The 19,134-nt window shown below is 44.3% G+C and overlaps 1 protein-coding gene and 1 long non-coding RNA gene across 3 annotated transcripts in view; one reads left to right on the forward strand and one right to left on the reverse strand.

Annotated features, from left to right (window-relative positions):
- Positions 1-19,134, reverse strand: part of MYOM3 (myomesin 3) — a 224,977-nt gene that overhangs the window by 133,783 nt on the left and 72,060 nt on the right. For both annotated transcript variants that reach the window (XM_077296109.1, XM_077296108.1), the window contains exons 8-10: positions 16,481-16,621; positions 16,116-16,277; positions 5,432-5,573 (exon numbers count right to left, since the gene is read on the reverse strand). In XM_077296109.1, the coding sequence (XP_077152224.1) occupies positions 5,432-5,573; positions 16,116-16,277; positions 16,481-16,621 (445 nt within the window). The remainder of the gene's footprint in view (positions 1-5,431; positions 5,574-16,115; positions 16,278-16,480; positions 16,622-19,134) is intronic.
- Positions 16,599-19,134, forward strand: part of LOC143816118 (uncharacterized) — a 336,272-nt gene continuing 333,736 nt past the window's right edge. The window contains exon 1 of the long non-coding RNA XR_013223891.1: positions 16,599-16,628. This is a non-coding gene — a long non-coding RNA (uncharacterized LOC143816118). The remainder of the gene's footprint in view (positions 16,629-19,134) is intronic.

The raw sequence follows: 19,134 nt of genomic DNA on the forward strand, positions 1-19,134 counted from the left end.
TATTTGATGAGCCCAAGTCTAGTACCCTACCTCCTCATAGGGATTGTGATTGTGCTATTAATTTGATTCCTGGTAGCAAGTTCCCTAAGGGACGACTTTTCAATTTGTCGGTGCCAGAACACGCCGCTATGCGGAGTTATATAAAGGAGTCCTTGGAGAAAGGGCATATTCGCCCATCGTCGTCACCATTGGGAGCAGGGTTCTTTTTTGTGGCCAAGAAGGATGGTTCTCTGAGACCTTGTATAGATTACCGCCTTCTTAATAAAATCACGGTCAAATTTCAGTACCCTTTGCCTCTACTGTCTGATTTATTTGCTCGGATTAAGGGGGCTAGTTGGTTCACCAAGATAGACCTTCGAGGGGCGTATAATCTCGTGCGTATTAAACAGGGCGATGAATAGAAAACAGCATTTAATACGCCCGAGGGCCATTTTGAGTACCTGGTGATGCCATTCGGCCTTTCTAATGCTCCCTCTGTGTTTCAGTCCTTTATGCATGACATCTTCCGAAAGTATCTGGATAGATTCATGATCGTATATTTGGATGATATTTTGGTCTTTTCGGATGATTGGGAGTCCCATGTGAAGCAGGTCAGAATGGTGTTCCAGGTCCTTCGTGCTAATTCCTTGTTTGTGAAGGGATCTAAGTGTCTCTTTGGAGTTCAGAAGGTTTCCTTTTTGGGTTTCATTTTTTCCCCTTCTACTATCGAGATGGATCCTGTTAAAGTCCAAGCTATTTATGATTGGACTGAGCCTACATCTGTGAAGAGCCTTCAGAAATTTCTGGGCTTTGCCAATTTTTACCGTCGCTTCATCGCTAATTTTTCTAGTGTTGTTAAACCGTTGACTGATTTGACCAAGAAGGGTGCTGATGTGGTGAATTGGTCCTCTGCGGCCGTTGAGGCTTTTCAGGAGTTGAAACGTCGTTTCTCTTCGGCTCCTGTGTTGTGTCAGCCAGATGTTTCGCTCCCTTTTCAGGTCGAGGTTGATGCTTCTGAAATTGGAGCAGGGGCTGTTTTGTCTCAGAGAAGTTCTGATTGCTCTGTAATGAAGCCATGCGCTTTCTTTTCAAGAAAGTTTTCGCCTGCTGAGCGTAATTATGATGTTGGCAATCGGGAGTTGTTGGCTATGAAGTGGGCATTCGAGGAGTGGCGACATTGGCTTGAAGGAGCCAAGCATCGCGTGGTGGTCATGACAGATCACAAGAATCTGACTTATCTCGAGTCTGCCAAGCGGTTGAATCCTAGACAGGCTCGTTGGTCGCTGTTTTTCTCCCGTTTCAATTTTGTGGTTTCGTTCCTTCCGGGTTCTAAGAATGTGAAGGTTGATGCCCTTTCAAGGAGTTTTGTGCCTGATTCTCCTGGGGTTCCTGAGCCAGCTGGTATTCTCAGAGAGGGGGTAGTTCTGTCTGCCATCTCCCCTGATTTGCGGCGGGTGCTGCAGGAGTTCCAGGCTGATAGACCTGACCGTTGTCCAGCGGAGAAACTGTTTGTCCCTGATAGATGGACTTATAGAGTTATCTCTGAGGTTCATTGTTCGGTGTTGGCTGGTCATCCTGGGATTTTTGGTACCAGAGATTTGGTGGCTAGGTCCTTTTGGTGGCCTTTTTTGTCGCGGGATGTGCGTTCTTTTGTGCAGTCTTGTGGGACTTGTGTTCGGGCTAAGCCCTGCTGTTCTCGTGCCAGTGGGTTACTTTTGCCCTTGCCGGTCCTGAAAAGGCCCTGGACGCATGTTTCCATGGATTTTATTTCAGATCTTCCTGTTTCTCAAAGGATGTCGGTCATCTGGGTGGTTTGTGATCGCTTCTCTAAAATGGTCCATTTGGTACCCTTGCCTAAATTGCCTTCTTCCTCTAATTTGGTTCCATTATTTTTCCAAAATGTGGTTCGTTTGCATGGCATTCCGGAGAACATCGTGTCTGACAGAGGTTCCCAGTTTGTTTCAAGGTTTTGGCGTTCCTTTTGTGCTAAGATGGGCATTGATTTGTCTTTTTCTTCGGATTTCCATCCTCAGACAAATGGCCAAACCGAACGAACCAATCAGACTTTGGAAACCTATCTGAGATGCTTTGTTTCTGCGGATCAGGATGATTGGGTGACCTTCTTGCCATTGGCTGAGTTCGCCCTTAATAATCGGGCCAGTTCGGCTACTTTGGTTTCGCCTTTTTTTTGTAATTCTGGTTTTCATCCTCGTTTTTCTTCAGGGCAGGTTGAGCCTTCGGACTGTCCTGGTGTGGATTCTGTGGTGGACAGGTTGCAGCAAATTTGGACTCATGTGGTGGACAATTTGACCTTGTCCCAAGAGAAGGCTCAACGTTTCGCTAACCGCCATCGCCGTGTTGGTCCCCGACTTCGTGTTGGGGATTTGGTTTGGTTATCATCTCGTTATGTTCCTATGAAGGTTTCTTCTCCTAAGTTTAAGCCTCGTTTCATTGGTCCTTATAGGATTTCTGAAATTCTTAATCCTGTATCATTTCGTTTGGCCCTTCCTGCTTCTTTTGCCATCCATAATGTGTTCCATAGGTCATTGCTGCAGAGATATGTGGCGCCTATGGTTCCCTCCGTTGATACTCCAGCTCCGGTGTTGGTCGAGGGGGAGTTGGAGTATGTGGTGGAGAAGATTTTGGATTCTCGTATTTCGAGACGAAAACTTCAGTACTTGGTCAAATGGAAGGGCTATGGTCAGGAGGATAATTCCTGGGTTGTTGCCTCTGATGTCCATGCTGCCAATTTAGTTCGTGCCTTTCATTTGGCTCGTCCTGATCGGCCTGGGGGCTCTGGTGAGGGTTCGGTGACCCCTCCTCAAGGGGGGGTACTGTTGTGAATTCCGTTCTCGAACTCCCTCCTGTGGTCATGAATGGTACTTCGGTGAGTTCTGTCCGTGGACTCCCTCTGGTGGCTGTGAGTGGAGCTGCTGGTTCTGAGATTCCTTCCCCACCTGCCCTCGTTTAGGGCTAGGCTGGATTCTCTATTTAACTCCACTCAGATCGTTACTCCATGCCAGCTGTCAATGTTCTAGTTCTGGTTCTGATCTCTCCTGGATCTTTCTGAGGACCTGTCTACTCCAGCGAAGCTAAGTTCCTGCTTGTTCATTTGTTACATATGGTTTTTCTTGCTAAGTTCTAGTCCAGCTTGCTATCATGAAACTGCCTGGCTAGCTGGAAGCTCTGGGGGTGCAGAGTGGCACCACCGCACCGTGAGTCGGTGCGGGGGTATTTTTTGCACACTCTGCGTGGTTTTGTAGTTTTTTGTGTTGACCGCAAAGATCCCTTTTCTATCCTCAATCTGTTTAGTTAGACTGGCCTCCCTTTGGTAAAGCCTATTTCATCCTGTGTTTGTGATTTCCTCTTAACTCACAGTCAATACTTGTGGGGGGCTGCTTTTACCTTTGGGGAAATTTCTCTGAGGCAAGTGAGGCTTTGTTTCCTTTCTTTAGGGGTAGTTAGCTCTTAGGCTGTGAAGTGGCGTCTAGGCAGAGTCAGGCACGCTCCACGGCTATTTCTAGTTGTGTTGATAGGAGTAGGGTTTGCCATCAGCAGAGTTCCCATTTCCCCAGAGCTCGTCCCGATTCCGTGTTTAACTATCAGGTCATTCCTGGAGACCCTAACCACCAGGTCCATAACAGGTCCAACAGTGAGTGTCTGCAGGCATCAGTGAAGCATGGTAGAGGTTTCTTACAAGTTTGGGTCTGCATTTCAGCAAGCGGAGATGTAAATTTGATCAAGATTAATGATGTCCTCAATCCTGAAAATTCAGGCAGATTCTTATTCTCATGAAATACCATCAGGGAGACATCTGATTGGCTCCAAATTTGTTCGGCAACAGGATAACAACTCCAAACATACATCAAAAGTCATTAATTTAAATGGGTCAGTAGGATCAATCACTCTAAACCATCTTTATGAGCATGTAGGTCATGGTAAGTGATGTCTTATTCCACAGAAATCTTTTCTTATATGTACATGAGCTGTTCAGAACTAAGGACCAGACACTGTTCTGCATGAGAATCTGCCTCCTGAGGTTATATTAAATAAAAGGAGGAGTTACCAGTGTGACATGTACTGGCCGCTCCCTGCTCTCCTGATCTCAATGCAGAGCTGTGTGTGGTTATAACTAACACAATCTACAGGTTCCTGTCAGGGCTTTAGCTTCCATCTCAGGGGCAGCCAGTGTTGTAATATTGTTGCAGTACAGCAGAGCTGTAACAAATGTGTTTGTAAGGAGACAAAGTTCAGTTGTACTGTTCTGTGTTAGTTACATGTCTCACACTGGTAACACCCATTCTCAATTATAATAAGCGATGGAGGCAGATTCTCATGCAGATCAGTATCTGACCCATAGTCCTGAACAGCTCATATACACCTAAGAAAATCGTGAATTTCTCTGGAATAAGACATCATATCGCAGATATCAAACTATCATTTTATTCAGCTTCCTGTAATTTGCCTGCCCATATAGACTGCTTCAAATGGTGGATCCAACTGGCAGATTCCCTTTTAAAACTATCTTCGGCGTTAAGAACAAGGAGTCTTGAAACTGATGATATGGGCCTATAGAGCCCTGATCTCAACATCATTAACTCTATCTGGGATTACATCAAGAGATAGAAGGATTTGCCCAAGCCTGCATCCACAGAAGATCTGTGTTTAGTACAGCAAGATGTTTGGAAAAACCTCCCTGACAATTTCCTTCAAAACATGTGTGCAAATGTACCTGGAAGATTTGATGCTGTATTGAAGACAAAGGGTTGTCACACCATGTATAGATTTAATTTAGATTTTTATTTTGTTCATTCACTTTTCATTTTGTTAATTGATAAAAATATACCATTAACACTTCTTTTTAAAGCATTATTACTTTGCAGCATTTTTTAACACCCACCTCAAACTTTTGCATAGTACTGTATGTAAAAACAAATAATTTAAATGTAGCTTTTTATTAATTATTTAAAAAAGTGTAGTGTTCTAGTTACCTAAAAGTATCATGATCACTGACAATGGAGAGAGATGCTATGATAGGCACCACTATAACGAATACAAAGTGAAGGTCTGCTATTTTGCGCTGTCAGCCCACCCACCACAGATTATTATTACTGTTTTATTGCATTCGTCAACCACATAGTAAGAATGGATGGATACTTGGCTTTAAGATGCTTATACTAGAATAGAAGCTTGACCAGTGATTTCTCTGTTGAATACACAGTAGATTATATAAGCACTGTATCCATGATAAGATTACAGTTGGCATATCCTCTAGTAATGTGTGCACAGATGGCAATAAGTGCCCTATTTGTCTCTGGTTGAAAACAACCTTCTTTAGCTCCTTGTCAGAATGACTTCCTGATACTTGTTTTACTAAAATGACCTTCTTCTCCTAGAGGCCAACATAACATTATTGCTACTATTACATATTAATATGTGATAGTGCACTTACCTCTCAATAAAGTAACCAATTATAGGGCTGCCTCTGTCATCACTTGGAGGAGTCCAGGATAAGAGTAGACAGTCTTTCTGGATGTCATTGCACTTTACACTGAGGGGGGATCCTGAAATCCCTGCCTTATTTGGTTCAGAATCTTGGCAAAAATAATTGAAAAAATATAATGCATTTCAATATTATTTAACGGATAAATAATCTTTTTGTACATACGGTTGTGTGAAAAAGCGTTTTTCCCCTTCCCGAGTTCCAATTTTGCATGTTTGTCACACTTAAATGTTTCAGATCACCAAACAAATTTAAATATTAGACACAGATAACACAAGTAAACACAATATGCAATTTTTAAATAAAGGTCTGTATTATGCAAATAGTATCTTCAGAGAGAAAGAGGACTTGAACTCTATATAGCGCCACCTGTTGGAAGTAGCGATCCTACAAGTCACAATCAACCCTTTAACGAGTCTTGCAATATGACTTAGGATAAAAGCCAAAACAGAATCTCAATTCGCAGACACGGTGTTTCGTGCCATTGGCTCTCGTCAATGCAAAGTATGAGATCTGATTTGGCTAGGTGAGAGGTTCTGGACTGAGGTCTAAGGGGTAAGGCTTCTCCTTGTGGACTTCCTTGACAAGCCAGAGCTGGTATGTCACTCTCCACAAGGAGAAGCCTTACCCCTTAGACCCCAAGTCTGTATTAGGGATGAACGAATAGCTTCGGATAACTCCTTATACGAATAGCTATAGTGCTTACCGAACAGCTGCATAGGCAACCCTGATAATTGGAGGGCTCCTGATGATCAGCTGTTTGCCGTCGACGCGGCATGTGTTGCGGCCAAGTCACAACACACAAGCTCTCCATGCATGTGTTGTGACTGTCACACAGCCATGACACATGCAGCTGCGGCACCGAAGAGGTGATTATCGGAAGCGCTCCAGGTATCCGGGTTACCTATGCAGCTATTCTGTAAGCGCTGTAGCTATTCGAATAAGCTCTTATCCGAAGCTATTTATTCATCTCTAGTCTTTATTATTAGGCTATGTGCACACGTCCGGAATGCATGCAGAATTTTCCTGACATAAACCTGAGGTTTTCCGCAGGAATTCTGCATGCGTTTTTTTGCGCGGATTTGAAGCGGTTTTTTTTGCGGATTTTATGCAGATTTTTTTGTGGTTTTTCCCTGCACTCCAAAACAATGGGAAATCCACAAAAAATCCTCAAAAAGAATGAACATGATGCTTCTTTTGCTGCAAATGCGTTTTTTTGCGGAAAAAAACGCATCATGTGCACAAAAATTGCGGAATGCATTCTAAATGATAGGATGCATATCAAAGCGGTTTTTATGCGTTTTTATAGAATTTTTATCGCGCAAAAAAATGCGAAAATTCCTGATCGTGTGCACATACCCTCAATGGAAAAAGAAATACAAACTTACAGGGCCATGTGTGAAAAAGTGATTGCCCCTCCTGTTAAAACCTAAATTAACTGGCTTTTATCACATCTTTGGGAAGCGGAGTTTAAATTACCTAGCCACATACAGGCCTGATTACTGCCGCACCTGTTCTCAATCAAGAAAATAGGACCTGCCTGACAAAGTATGTAATTGGCCCCATATACTGCTCCATATTTAATTAGCCCCATAAAATGCTCCATATGTAATTGGCCCCATAAGATGCTCCATATGTAATTTGGCCCATAAGATGCTCCATATGTAATTGGCCCTATAAGATGGTGTAAGAGTCATGTCGGCCTGGTAGTCGGGGGCAGGTATATCTCGCCCAGGTATTTGTCCTATGTGAATTAGGCCGCTCAGTATCTTCAGGATACCGAGGGGTTAATAACTGCAGGAATAAAGGCTGACCAGCTGGAGGTTTCAGGTGTCAGCCTGGGGCACACAGAATGCCTGTCTGTGTGAGACAAATGTGAGTAAGAGCTGTGCTCATGACCTGTGTTATGTTTGCTGGGTGGGAGTAGCCCCCCCAGTTGTTAGATAGGAACGTGTTTGTTTAGTAAGTGCCGGACAGGCAAGGATTTATTTTTATGATTTGTTTTCTGTATTTGCTTTCACTTTAATAAACCTGACCTGAGGTCAGTCTACCTGGAAACCTGCTGTCGCCTCAGAGTTTAATGCACAAACCACGTGACCTTTGACCCCAGCAAAGGCGATCCTGGAGTGTTTTGTTACATTGTGGTGGAGAACGCGGGCACTCCGTGGCACAGGCGACAGTATGGAAGACGTGGTGAAAGCACTAGTGCAGTCCACTGCCATACAGCAGCAGGCCACTGCCACACAGCAGGAAGCTAATCGCTTGATGGCCGCACAGCTGAAGGAGTTACTGGACATGACGGCTGCAGACCGCCAGCTTCTCCAACAGGTGGCGCAACGCTTGCTGAGCATGCCTGAGGCTAACCCGGAAGCAGAGTCCAGGAGGATCCATGTGAGTCGATACTGGCAAAAGCTGACCGCAGAAGATGACGTCGAGGCGTACCTGACAACGTTTGAGCGGACAGCGTTGAGAGAGAAGTGGCCGAAGGAACGATGGGCCGATCTAATTGCTCTGTTTCTTTCCGGCGAGGCCCAAAAAGCTTACCATGACTTGGACCCGGAAGTCGCGCAGGACTTTGAGAAGCTGAGAGCTGAGATCCTGGCCCGGCTTGGTGTGACGACGGCTGTCCGTGCACAGAGGGTACACCAGTGGACATACCGGCAAGATAAACCGGCGCGGTCTCAGATGTTCGACCTGATCTACTTGACAAAGAAATGGCTGCAACCCGAGGAACTGACAACGCCCGAAATAATCCAGCGGATTGTCTTGGACAAGTACCTGAGGGTACTACCCCCAGCGCTGAAAAAGTGGGTAAGCCAAGGAAATCCCACGACAGCGGATCAACTTGTGGAGTTGGTCGAGCGTTATTCCGTGGCAGAAGGACTTCCCGACGACACCGCCAGCACCCGGTCTGTGCCTCCTCCTCGTGGAACCGGTAAGACTGTTCCAGCGATTACGGGTGAAGGAAAATCGCCAAAAACTGTGGGGGAGGAACCCGGGACTGCTCGCGCTCCGAGACCGAGAGTATGGGACGGTGGTCTCAGTAGGGGGCCTGTTAGGTGTTTTCGTTGCCGTGAGAAGGGCCATGTTTCTGCGAACTGTCCTGTTACCACTGAACCCATGCAGTGCGATGTTATAGACTCTAAGAAACGCATGTCTTTGGTTACACAGCTGGTGAATGTGAATGCGGGCCAAAATGATATAGCAAAACACCTGTGTGAATTATCTGTTGATGGGAAAAGTGTTGTGGCGTTACTAGACTCTGGAAGTGTGGTGACTCTGGTGAAAGCTAGTCTGGTGGCACTTCCGTCTGGTTCGTCTGACAAATTCTCTGTAACGTGTGTGCATGGTGACACCTGCTCGTACCTAACAGCGGTCATACTGATTTCCACTCCCTATGGGTCTGTGCAACACAAAGTGGGACTCGTTCCCGCATTGTTACATGATGTAATTCTGGGCCGGGATTTTCCCCATTTCTGGCAGTTGTGGGAGAGTCAGTTGCTCCTTCACGGTAGCTGTGAACCTTCCCCCATGCCATCTCGAGGTCCCGAGTTCCTAGATGAGACCCCACAGGAAGATGTTGCTGGGGAGGTTATTGAATCTAACCTTCAGTTCCCCTTCTCAGTTATGGCGGGGGAAACTGAGGAAACTGAGGAAATTCAGCAAGAGGCAGAGGCAGATAGCCATCCAGCACCCGGCCTGCCAGATTTGGGAGTCCAGTTGGATGACTTCCACAGCGAACAAATGAAAGATCCTACCCTGACTCAGGCTAGGAAAAATGTAAAAATGATAGATGGGGTGCCCGTAGAACCTGACACTAGGCTAGCGTACCCGTACATGGTTCTTGAAAATGATTTACTCTACCAGGTAGAAAAAAAAGGGGAAGACACTGTGAAACAGTTAGTGGTACCCAAACCTTATCGGCGGAAGGTACTGGACCTGGCCCACGGACATATATTGGGGGGACATCTGGGGGAACAAAAAACCATAGAGAGGATATTGCATTGTTTTGTGTGGCCTGGAATACACAATGATGTGCGTAGCTATTGTGAGTCCTGTCCAGAGTGCCAAGTCTCGGCACCTAAACCTCGGTTCTGTAGCCCTTTGGTACCCCTCCCTATCATTGGAGTCCCTTTTGAGAGAATTGGGATGGATCTGGTTGGGCCCCTTCCCCGGTCCGCACGTGGGCACCAACATATCCTCGTCATCATGGACTATGCCACTGGTTACCCAGAAGCCATCCCTTTGCGTAACACTGCTACCAAAACGATCGCCAAAGAGTTGGTACAAGTGTTTAGTCGGGTGGGAATTCCAAAGCAGATACTCACCGACCAGGGGACTCCCTTTATGTCAAGGGTGATGAAGGAGCTCTGCAGGCTCTTACAAATAGACCAGTTGCGTACGTCTGTCTATCACCCTCAAACAGATGGCCTGGTTGAGCGGTTCAATAAAACCTTAAAACAGATGCTCCGGAAGGCGATCGACAAAGATGGGAAGAACTGGGATTACTTGTTACCCTATTTGCTGTTTGCCATTAGGGAAGTTCCCCAGTCTTCCACAGGATTCTCGCCTTTCGAGCTATTATATGCCCGTCGTCCCCGTGGACTGTTGGACGTCGCAAAAGAAACCTGGGAAGGTCAAGTCACTCCCTTTAAAACGGTGATAGACCATGTAACGCAAATGCAGGACCGGATTCCTGCTGTCATGCCCCTTGTTAGGGAACATATGTTACAGGCCCAGGGAGCCCAAAGGCAAAGTTATGATAGAGGCGCCAAGGTCCGTACGTTTGCACCCGGGGATAGGGTGTTGATCCTAATCCCTACGGTGGATAGTAAATTTCTGGCAAAATGGCAGGGCCCCTTTGAGGTCATGGAACGAGTTGGAGAAGTGAACTATAAAGTGCACCAGCCTGGTAAGAGAAGACCAGAACAGATTTATCATGTGAATCTGATAAAACCCTGGAAAGACCGCACTGCCCTAACAGCGGATCTGCCCCGTCCGGTTTGCTCACCTACCATACCGGAGGTGCAGATTGCCGAGACTCTCTCTGAACGACAAAAATCTGAGGTTAAGCAGTTTTTGTTACAGAACCAACAGTTTTTCTCGGAAAAACCTGGCCAGACTAGGCTAGTGAAACATGAGATTGTCACCGAGCCTGGTGTCACAGTTCATGTGAAGCCATACCGGATTCCGGAAGCACGCCGTGAAGCCGTCTCCCGGGAGGTGAAGGCAATGTTGGACTTAGGAGTCATTGAAGAGTCGCACAGCGCCTGGTCCAGTCCAATCGTGTTGATACCTAAGCCGGATGGCTCTATACGATTTTGCAATGACTTTAGGAAACTGAATGCGGTTTCTAAGTTTGATGCCTACCCTATGCCCCGGGTCGATGAGTTGATCGACCGGCTGGGTAAAGCCCGATATATTACGTCCCTGGATCTAACAAAGGGGTACTGGCAAATCCCTCTGGCCGAGGCGGCCAGAGAGAAGACGGCATTTGCTACACCAGAAGGGCTGTTCCAGTATATCTACATGCCGTTTGGACTTCACGGAGCCCCAGCAACATTCCAGAGATTGATGGATCGAGTCTTGAGGCCCCACAGGCAGTACGCCTCTGCCTACCTAGACGACATCATAATTTACAGCGTGGACTGGGAAGCTCACCTCCGGAAGGTACAGGCGGTGATTGATGACCTGAGAGATGCAGGCTTAACGGCAAATCCCAAGAAATGTCACATCGGCCTTGAAGAAGCCCGATACTTGGGCTATGTGATTGGCAGAGGAGTGGTTAAACCCCAGATCGACAAAATACAGGCAATTCAGGGCTGGCCGCAACCAGTGAACAAGAAACAAGTTCAAGCTTTCCTGGGCATTGCCGGCTATTATCGCCGGTTCATACCCAACTTTGCGGCCATGGCTACCCCCTTGACGGATCTTACCAAAGGGAGGGATTCCGTCATGGTAAAATGGACCTCAGCGGCTGAAGAGGCCTTCCACAGCCTGAAACGGGCTTTGTGCTCTCAGCCCGTACTAGTGACTCCTGATTTCAGCAGCGAGTTTGTGGTGCAAACGGATGCCTCTGATACTGGTATTGGAGCTGTACTTTCCCAGGTCAGGGACGGAGTCAAACACCCGGTCCTCTACCTCAGTCGGAAACTGAATGTGCATGAGCAGAGGTATGCCGTGGTTGAAAAAGAGTGCCTAGCCATCAAATGGGCTCTCGACTCCCTCAAATATTACCTGGCAGGTAGGAAGTTTAGGCTGGTCACGGACCATGCCCCTCTCAAATGGATGCACCTCCACAACGACCTTAATAGTCGGGTAACCCGGTGGTTCCTTGCCCTGCAGGCTTACTCGTTCACGGTGGAGCACCGCCCCGGGGTACAGATGGGGAATGCTGATGCCCTGTTCCGAGTGCACTGTTTCAGGAGTGTCTTTGCTCGACCGGAGTGGTCTGAGCAGGGGGGGAGGATATGTAAGAGTCATGTCGGCCTGGTAGTCGGGGGCAGGTATATCCCGCCCAGGTATTTGTCCTATGTGAATTAGGCCGCTCAGTATCTTCAGGATACCGAGGGGTTAATAACTGCAGGAATAAAGGCTGACCAGCTGGAGGTTTCAGGTGTCAGCCTGGGGCACACAGAATGCCTGTCTGTGTGAGACAAATGTGAGTAAGAGCTGTGCTCATGACCTGTGTTATGTTTGCTGGGTGGGAGTAGCCCCCCCAGTTGTTAGATAGGAACGTGTTTGTTTAGTAAGTGCCGGACAGGCAAGGATTTATTTTTATGATTTGTTTTCTGTATTTGCTTTCACTTTAATAAACCTGACCTGAGGTCAGTCTACCTGGAAACCTGCTGTCGCCTCAGAGTTTAATGCACAAACCATGTGACCTTTGACCCCAGCAAAGGCGATCCCGGAGTGTTTTGTTACAATGGTCCATATGTAATTGGCCCCATAAGATGATCCATATGTAATTGGCCCTATAAGATGGTCCATATGTAATTGGCCCTATAAGATGCTCCATATGTAAATGGCTCCATATTCTGCTCCATATGTAATTGGCTCCATAAGATGCTCCAAACATTAAAAAAAAATGAAACACTCACCTCTCCTCACTGGCCACTGCTCTGCTCCGGACTCCTCAGTGTCAGTGTCTTCCAGTTCTCTGCACTGTGATTGCTCAGGCAGAGGGTGCACACTAGTCTCATCATCATGCCCTCTGACCTGAACGTCACAGTCAAGAGAAGCGGAAGACGCCGCAGTGGTGGAACCGGGGCAGTGGTGGAACCGGGAGAGGTAAGTATCGCAAGTCCCGGGGTCCTGAGCAGGCAGAGGGCACTGGAACTGGCACAGGCACCGGGCCCCCATAGCGAGCCAGTGTTCCCGACAGCGAGTGGGCACCCTCGCCTGCTCAGTGCCCTGACACTTGCCCGGGTGCTGATGCCGGCACTGCTTTGGAGTGACCTAGTCAAAGTCCTGCCTTAATCTGATTGATGTGCTGTTGCATGACCTTAAAAAGGCAGTTCATGCTTGGAAACCCTCTAATGTGGCTGAATTATAACAATTCTGCAAAGATGAGTGAGCAAAAACTCCTCCAGAGCGTTGTAAAAGACTCATTGCCGGTTATTGCAAACGCTTGATTGCAGTTGTTGCTGCTAAGGGTGGCCCAACCAGTTATTAGGTTTAGGGGACAATTGCTTTTTCACACAGGGCCCTGTAGGTTTGGATTTCTTTTTCCCTTAATAATAAAGACTTTCATTTAAAAACTGCATTTTGTGTTTACTTGTGTTAATTTAGTCTAATATTTAAATTTGTTTGGTGATCTGAAACATTTGTGCAACAAATAAATAATATAAGTAATAACTAATATAATATAAGTGTGACAAACATGCAAAAGAATAGGAAATCAGAGAGGGGACAAACACTTTTTCACACCACTGTATATTTAAATTTGGCAATCTGATTGGCTACGCCACTGTTGATATTACGTCACTGCTGCAACCTATCAACAAGGACTGGAGACAGCAGTGAAGAACTAGCACTAGAACAGGGAAGGGTAGGTAAAACCCTACTTGTTAGTGTAACCTATTGGGAGCCTTTGAAGAATAAAAAAAATCCTTCCTGGAATCCATTTAAAGAGTACCTAAACTAAACATTTTTTCATGTTTTCTCTTATTTAGCAGGCACTTTCATTTCCTACAGATTAGTGGAGTCTGGGTCATGAGATTTTCACCATTTGCTCTATTGACTCCCGAGAGGTGTGCAGCTTAGGAGACAGGAGCGCCTGGAGAGCAGGAGGCCAGGAATTTCCCTTGGTAGTATATTACTGCCTGGAAGCTATTCAGATGAATGGCCATCCATATAATGCAAGGACGCTTGAGTCAGCCCAAACGGCGGCTGCTCCTACACATCTGTTCTCCGTTCTAGCTCACAAAACAGACATCTTCCCTTCATTTGCTATAAATCAGTAATTTGTCCTAAACAACAGATATTAGAGTAAGATTTTACCACCGCTAGGTTTCTGTATTCTTCGATGGACTCTGCTAAGTACGGTAATAGTAATTGCAATTTGTTCATAGATAGCACAAAGTCTATTCTATGTGGAAAAAAAAATCTGTGCTCTCATATTTGTATTGTGCCTTATCTTTTGCAGAATATAATGTAATTTCAGGTTGGGTTCAGAAACCTCTTGGTGAAAAGGTAAAAGGCTAACAAAGTTTACTGATCAGTCTAGATAATTTGTGCAGTAGGGTCAATTTGGAAATAAACCTTTTTGTGTTCAAAATCTATTGCTGACTATTGGCTGCAGTTCAAAATGAATATTTTCCATGTTCCAACTATATTATATATACCACATTTTATAAGTATATTTTAGAAAAAGTTGCATATAGTCAGAAAAAACTTATGCAAATCCTCTGGCATGGATACCATTGGTATGTAACCCCTTCTCATGTACAGCACCATGGAATCAATGGTGCTATATAAATAAATAAATAATAATAATAATAATAATAAGGGACTTCCCTTTTATTTGGGCAGACTATTAGAAAATTGTAAGGGTATGGGCACATAGTATTTGCAGCAAATATTTCTGAGTGTTGGCAGGAAAAACTCTAGTTAAATTACGCATGTTTTTGATATGTTTTTGCATGCATTTTTTCCTCTATTGATTTAAATGAGCAAAAAACGCTGTAAGAATAGACATGCTGCAGATTTGACAAAATGCTTTGATGGTTCAAATCTGCAGGAAAAAAAATAAGCAACATGTTGAGATTTCAGAAATCTCATTCACTTTGATGATATTGCAAAACGCTTAATTTTTTGCTGCTGTGGCAAAAATGCAGCATGGGAACAAGCCTTAGGCCGGGGTCACACTTGCGAGTGCAATGCGAGAAACTCGCGCAAGTTTTTTTCTCTTCTATGACTCTGGCCAATCAAAACACAATAGTGTCATAGAGGGTAAAAGGCAAAATTCTCATAGAGAACGTCACAACGACAGTCCAGCTCAGCATGTTCTTTTGAAATGAGATTTGTCTCACATGAACACTTTAAGAATTCTGCAATCCCTTGACCCTTCCTACTATTAAAGAGACAGAAAGCATGCAAGCAGCAGTGCTGGAGTGCTGGAACATCGAATCGACTGAGTTGCAGGTAATTGTGCTCTCCTGAGCTCCAGCTCTTCAATAGCAGGATATATAATATGGTAAAGACCATGATAATTTTCACAGAATAAAAAAGGCCCATAACTCTGCAATGTATGGCAGATATATAAAAACAAAAATCAGAATATTTAGGGGGCAGTGGAAATAAAACAAGAGCAACTTTTGACCTGCTGACAAATTCTCTTTAAAATGTTTTTTATGTTAGCATTATTTAATGATATAGGGTAGGAAATGAAGTACTTAGCACGTTCTTCTTGTTACAGTAAGACAGTTATTGGTAAGCACTTTCATAAAAAAGGGAGTAAATAAAGAGAAAACGTAGAAAAAAATATTTTTATTTTCCACCATCACATTTTCTTTTGAGAAGTTACCTTCTGGAATTTTGACAACCACCTCTTTCTTGACAAGAAGAAAGGGTCATGTACGTCAATTCCTAATGTGTCTTCAATGTAAGGCAGAAAATTGGTATTAGTCATTCATGGTTGGATGAAGCACAAAAGGCAGCTAGGAAATGATTCATTAAAAATGATATTGTTCATGGTGGTCTTGATGAGGGTGTGTGCTGAAGTCAGAGTCGCCTGATTCATAAAGAGGTGTACATCTCCTAATGAATCAGGTGCATCTAAAAAGTGGTGTGCGCTTCTGTGCACCTCAACACAAATTTGACTCCAGTTCCTGACTGGAATAAGATTTGTGGCAAAAGGTACACCACAGATCTTCATGAATTACCTGTGCAGGTGTTGCTACACCCTGTTTCACCCCAGCTTCACCATTTTTTGATTAGCTGGCCAAAACTGAATTGAAAGTGCCAAAAGTCTTACAAATTTTGTGCACAAAAACGGCGACTTTTCTAAGTATTTTATAGCAGATTTCTGATGTAAACACTTTGATGAATCTCATTTTTAACAGTTTAATATTCTATACCTAGTAGATAATTTAGTGCATCATAAATGTAATTAAAATATTGGAGAACTCACCTCTAACAAACATATAAGCAGTTTGTTCCTGATGTCCTGAAGTAGCAGGCAAACAAACTGTGTAGAAACCTTCATCCTCTTTGAAAGCAGGAGACCCTCTTAAAGACACATCTAAGCCTTCACAGCTTATCTCCCTGCCTTCCGTCTCCTTTACTAAAGTTCCTGTTGAATAAAAACAAGAGAGCTATATATACTGTATGTTTTTTTTTCCACTGAACTATAATTTGTCTAATAAGATTGTAAGCATCCCTTGTGTGAGTGTTAGTTTGTATGCACTCGAGAATGTAAATAATCTGCATATATGAACATGTTTGCTTTCATACATGTAATTTTTTTTTTTTTTTGCCATTTTAACATATACATACCATCTCTAAACCATTGCACATTTGGTTTGTGTCTTTCAAGACTGGAAGATACAGAACAAGACAGGACAAACGATTCCTTCTCTCTTGTAAACACTGGTCTCAAGGCACTAGTGAATTTTCCTTCATAGGCTGGCAGCAAAGCTACAAGGTACAACCAGACCATAAATAGCTAATAATGCAAAGATAATTTAAAGTCACGATATAAAGTTAGAATATTATTTTACTTACAGAATTACATGTAACAGTTTTCTTTGTTCAAATGTGCACATTGTAGATTCATACTGAAGGCAGCAAAACCATGAAGGAACACACATTGAAGCAACTAATAAAGAAACACTTGTGAAACGAGCCAGAATATTTGTTATAAAAAAGTGGGGGAAGAGAACCTCCAGCGATGAAGTAAAAAAGGAATGTAATCTTTTTGTAAAAAAATGAAAAACTTTTATTCCATATAGCCATGTCTTTTTTAACATTAAAAAAGACATGGCTCCTGGTTACCATAGCCTGGGATGAACTACCAACGCGTTTCAGCTAAGAGCATTGATCATGTCTTTTTTAATGTACTATTGTACTGAATAAAAGTTTTTCATTTTTTTGCGAAAAGATTACTTTCCTTTTTGACTTCACTGGAGGTTCTATTCCCCATCCTTTTTCTATTTGCTGGCGTCCAAAACTGAGACTGCTCCGGGCGATGTTACTTCATCTAGCAAGGCGCTGCAACAGATGGTTAGCTGACATTTTTCCCCATTATTTTCCCTCTATTGTTTTCTCAGAATATTTGTTAAACATGAAGAAGTTCCCAGAGTTGTTGACCACTTGTTGGCTGTTTTGTCTTAACTCTGCAGTCCACCTCATGCCAAATCAGCTCAATTGGGTTGAGATTGGGGGATTGTGGAGGCCATGTCATCTGTAATTTTGGTCTTCCTTACCTGTTGCAGTCCTCACAAGAGCTGCTTTCATCATAGTGATTGATGGTTTTCATGACTGCACTTGAGGTTACCTTTCAGGTTCTAGCAAATATCCATGCCGACAGACCTTCATATGTTAAAATAATGATGGACTGTCATTTTTTCTATTTTAATTGAGTACTTCTTGCCATATTCTGGCTTAGGACGGTTGTGGAATAGTGCTCAGGGTGTAACTGAATATCAACACTGCCTCTACAAAACTTTTTTTTACAGGTCATTCCAGGTAGGTAGTTTTAAAAATAAACTACTAACAAAGCATAACTTTCATTTGAAGCCAATTCAGCTGGCTACGTAATGAAGCTGCTTGAGAGGATGCCAAAGACGGTGTAAAGCTGTCATCAAAGTAAAAGGGGGTAACTTTAAGCAATCTAAGGTTTAACATGAACAAATCAAGAAGCAAGACATGTCACTCGAAGCAAGCTATGACTTGCCTACTTTGGACACATGATACACAGAGAGGAATCACTGGAGAAGGACATCATGGTTGGAAGAATAGAAGGAACAAGACGAAGAGGAAGACCAATACTCCAATGGCTTGATACTATCAAGATAGTGGTGGAGAAGACCTGGTGGTCCTATCTAGGCTTGGACAAAATTGATCTTCCTACTGAGCGTTCATCCATCAATTCGCCATGGTTCGAGCTCAAGATGAAGACCGTTAATAAATTAGATTTATCACATATTCTGTGTTTTTTACTCCTTGTTTCAGTATGTGATTTATGTTTTTGCTGCCTTCAGTCTAAATCTACAATGTGTGCATTCCAATAAAAAAACAGGTATGTTCAATCTTTTAACTGTATGTATAGTATAAAATTATAATATTAAAGTGTTTTTATTCATCTAAGAAACTAATGATATACAGCTGGGGTATCTCATTGATCTAATTGTGCAGTTCCTCAGTTATTCAACTTCAAGGGAACCTGTTACCCCCAAAATCGAGGGTGAGCTAAGCCCACCGGCATCAGGGGCTTATCTACAGCATTCTGTAATGCTGTAGATAAGCCCCCAATGTATCCTGAAAGATGAGAAAAAGAGGTTAGAATATACTCACCCAGGGGCGTTCCCGCTGCGGTCCGGTCCGGGGCCTCCCATCTTCTTACGATGACGTCCTCGTCTTGTCTTTACGCTGCAGCTCCGGCACAGGCGTACTTTGTCTGCCCTGTTGAGGGCAGAGCAAAGTACTGCAGTGCGCAGGTGCCGGGAAAGGTCAGAGAGGCCCGGCGCCTGCGCACTGCAGTACTTTGCTTTGCCCTCAACAGGGCAGACAAAGTACGCCTGCGCCGGAGCCACAGCGTGAAGACAAGAAGAGGACGTCATCCTAAGAAGATGGGAGGCCCCGGACCGCGACGCCCATCGGATCGAACCGCAGCGGGACCGCCCCTGGGTGAGTATAGTCTAACCTCTTTTTCTCATCTTTCAGGATACATCGGGGCTTATGTACAGCATTCCAGAATGCTGTAGATAAGCCCTGATGCTGGTGGGCTTAGCTCTCCTTTGATTTTGGGGGTGACAGGTTCCCCTTAAACATTTATGAATTAATTAGCAACTGGGTGTTACCATTCCGCATGTCAAATGGGTGTGTCCCACCACAGTCTAACACTGTCAGCACTGATTGGACTGTGTGAGGTGAGACTAAGTATGGTAGCACCATCATTCATTTCTTGGAGGAGTAATAGAGGAATGACT

This window comes from Ranitomeya variabilis, chromosome 3 (assembly GCF_051348905.1).
Source record: "Ranitomeya variabilis isolate aRanVar5 chromosome 3, aRanVar5.hap1, whole genome shotgun sequence".
Classification (NCBI taxonomy): domain Eukaryota; kingdom Metazoa; phylum Chordata; class Amphibia; order Anura; family Dendrobatidae; genus Ranitomeya; species Ranitomeya variabilis.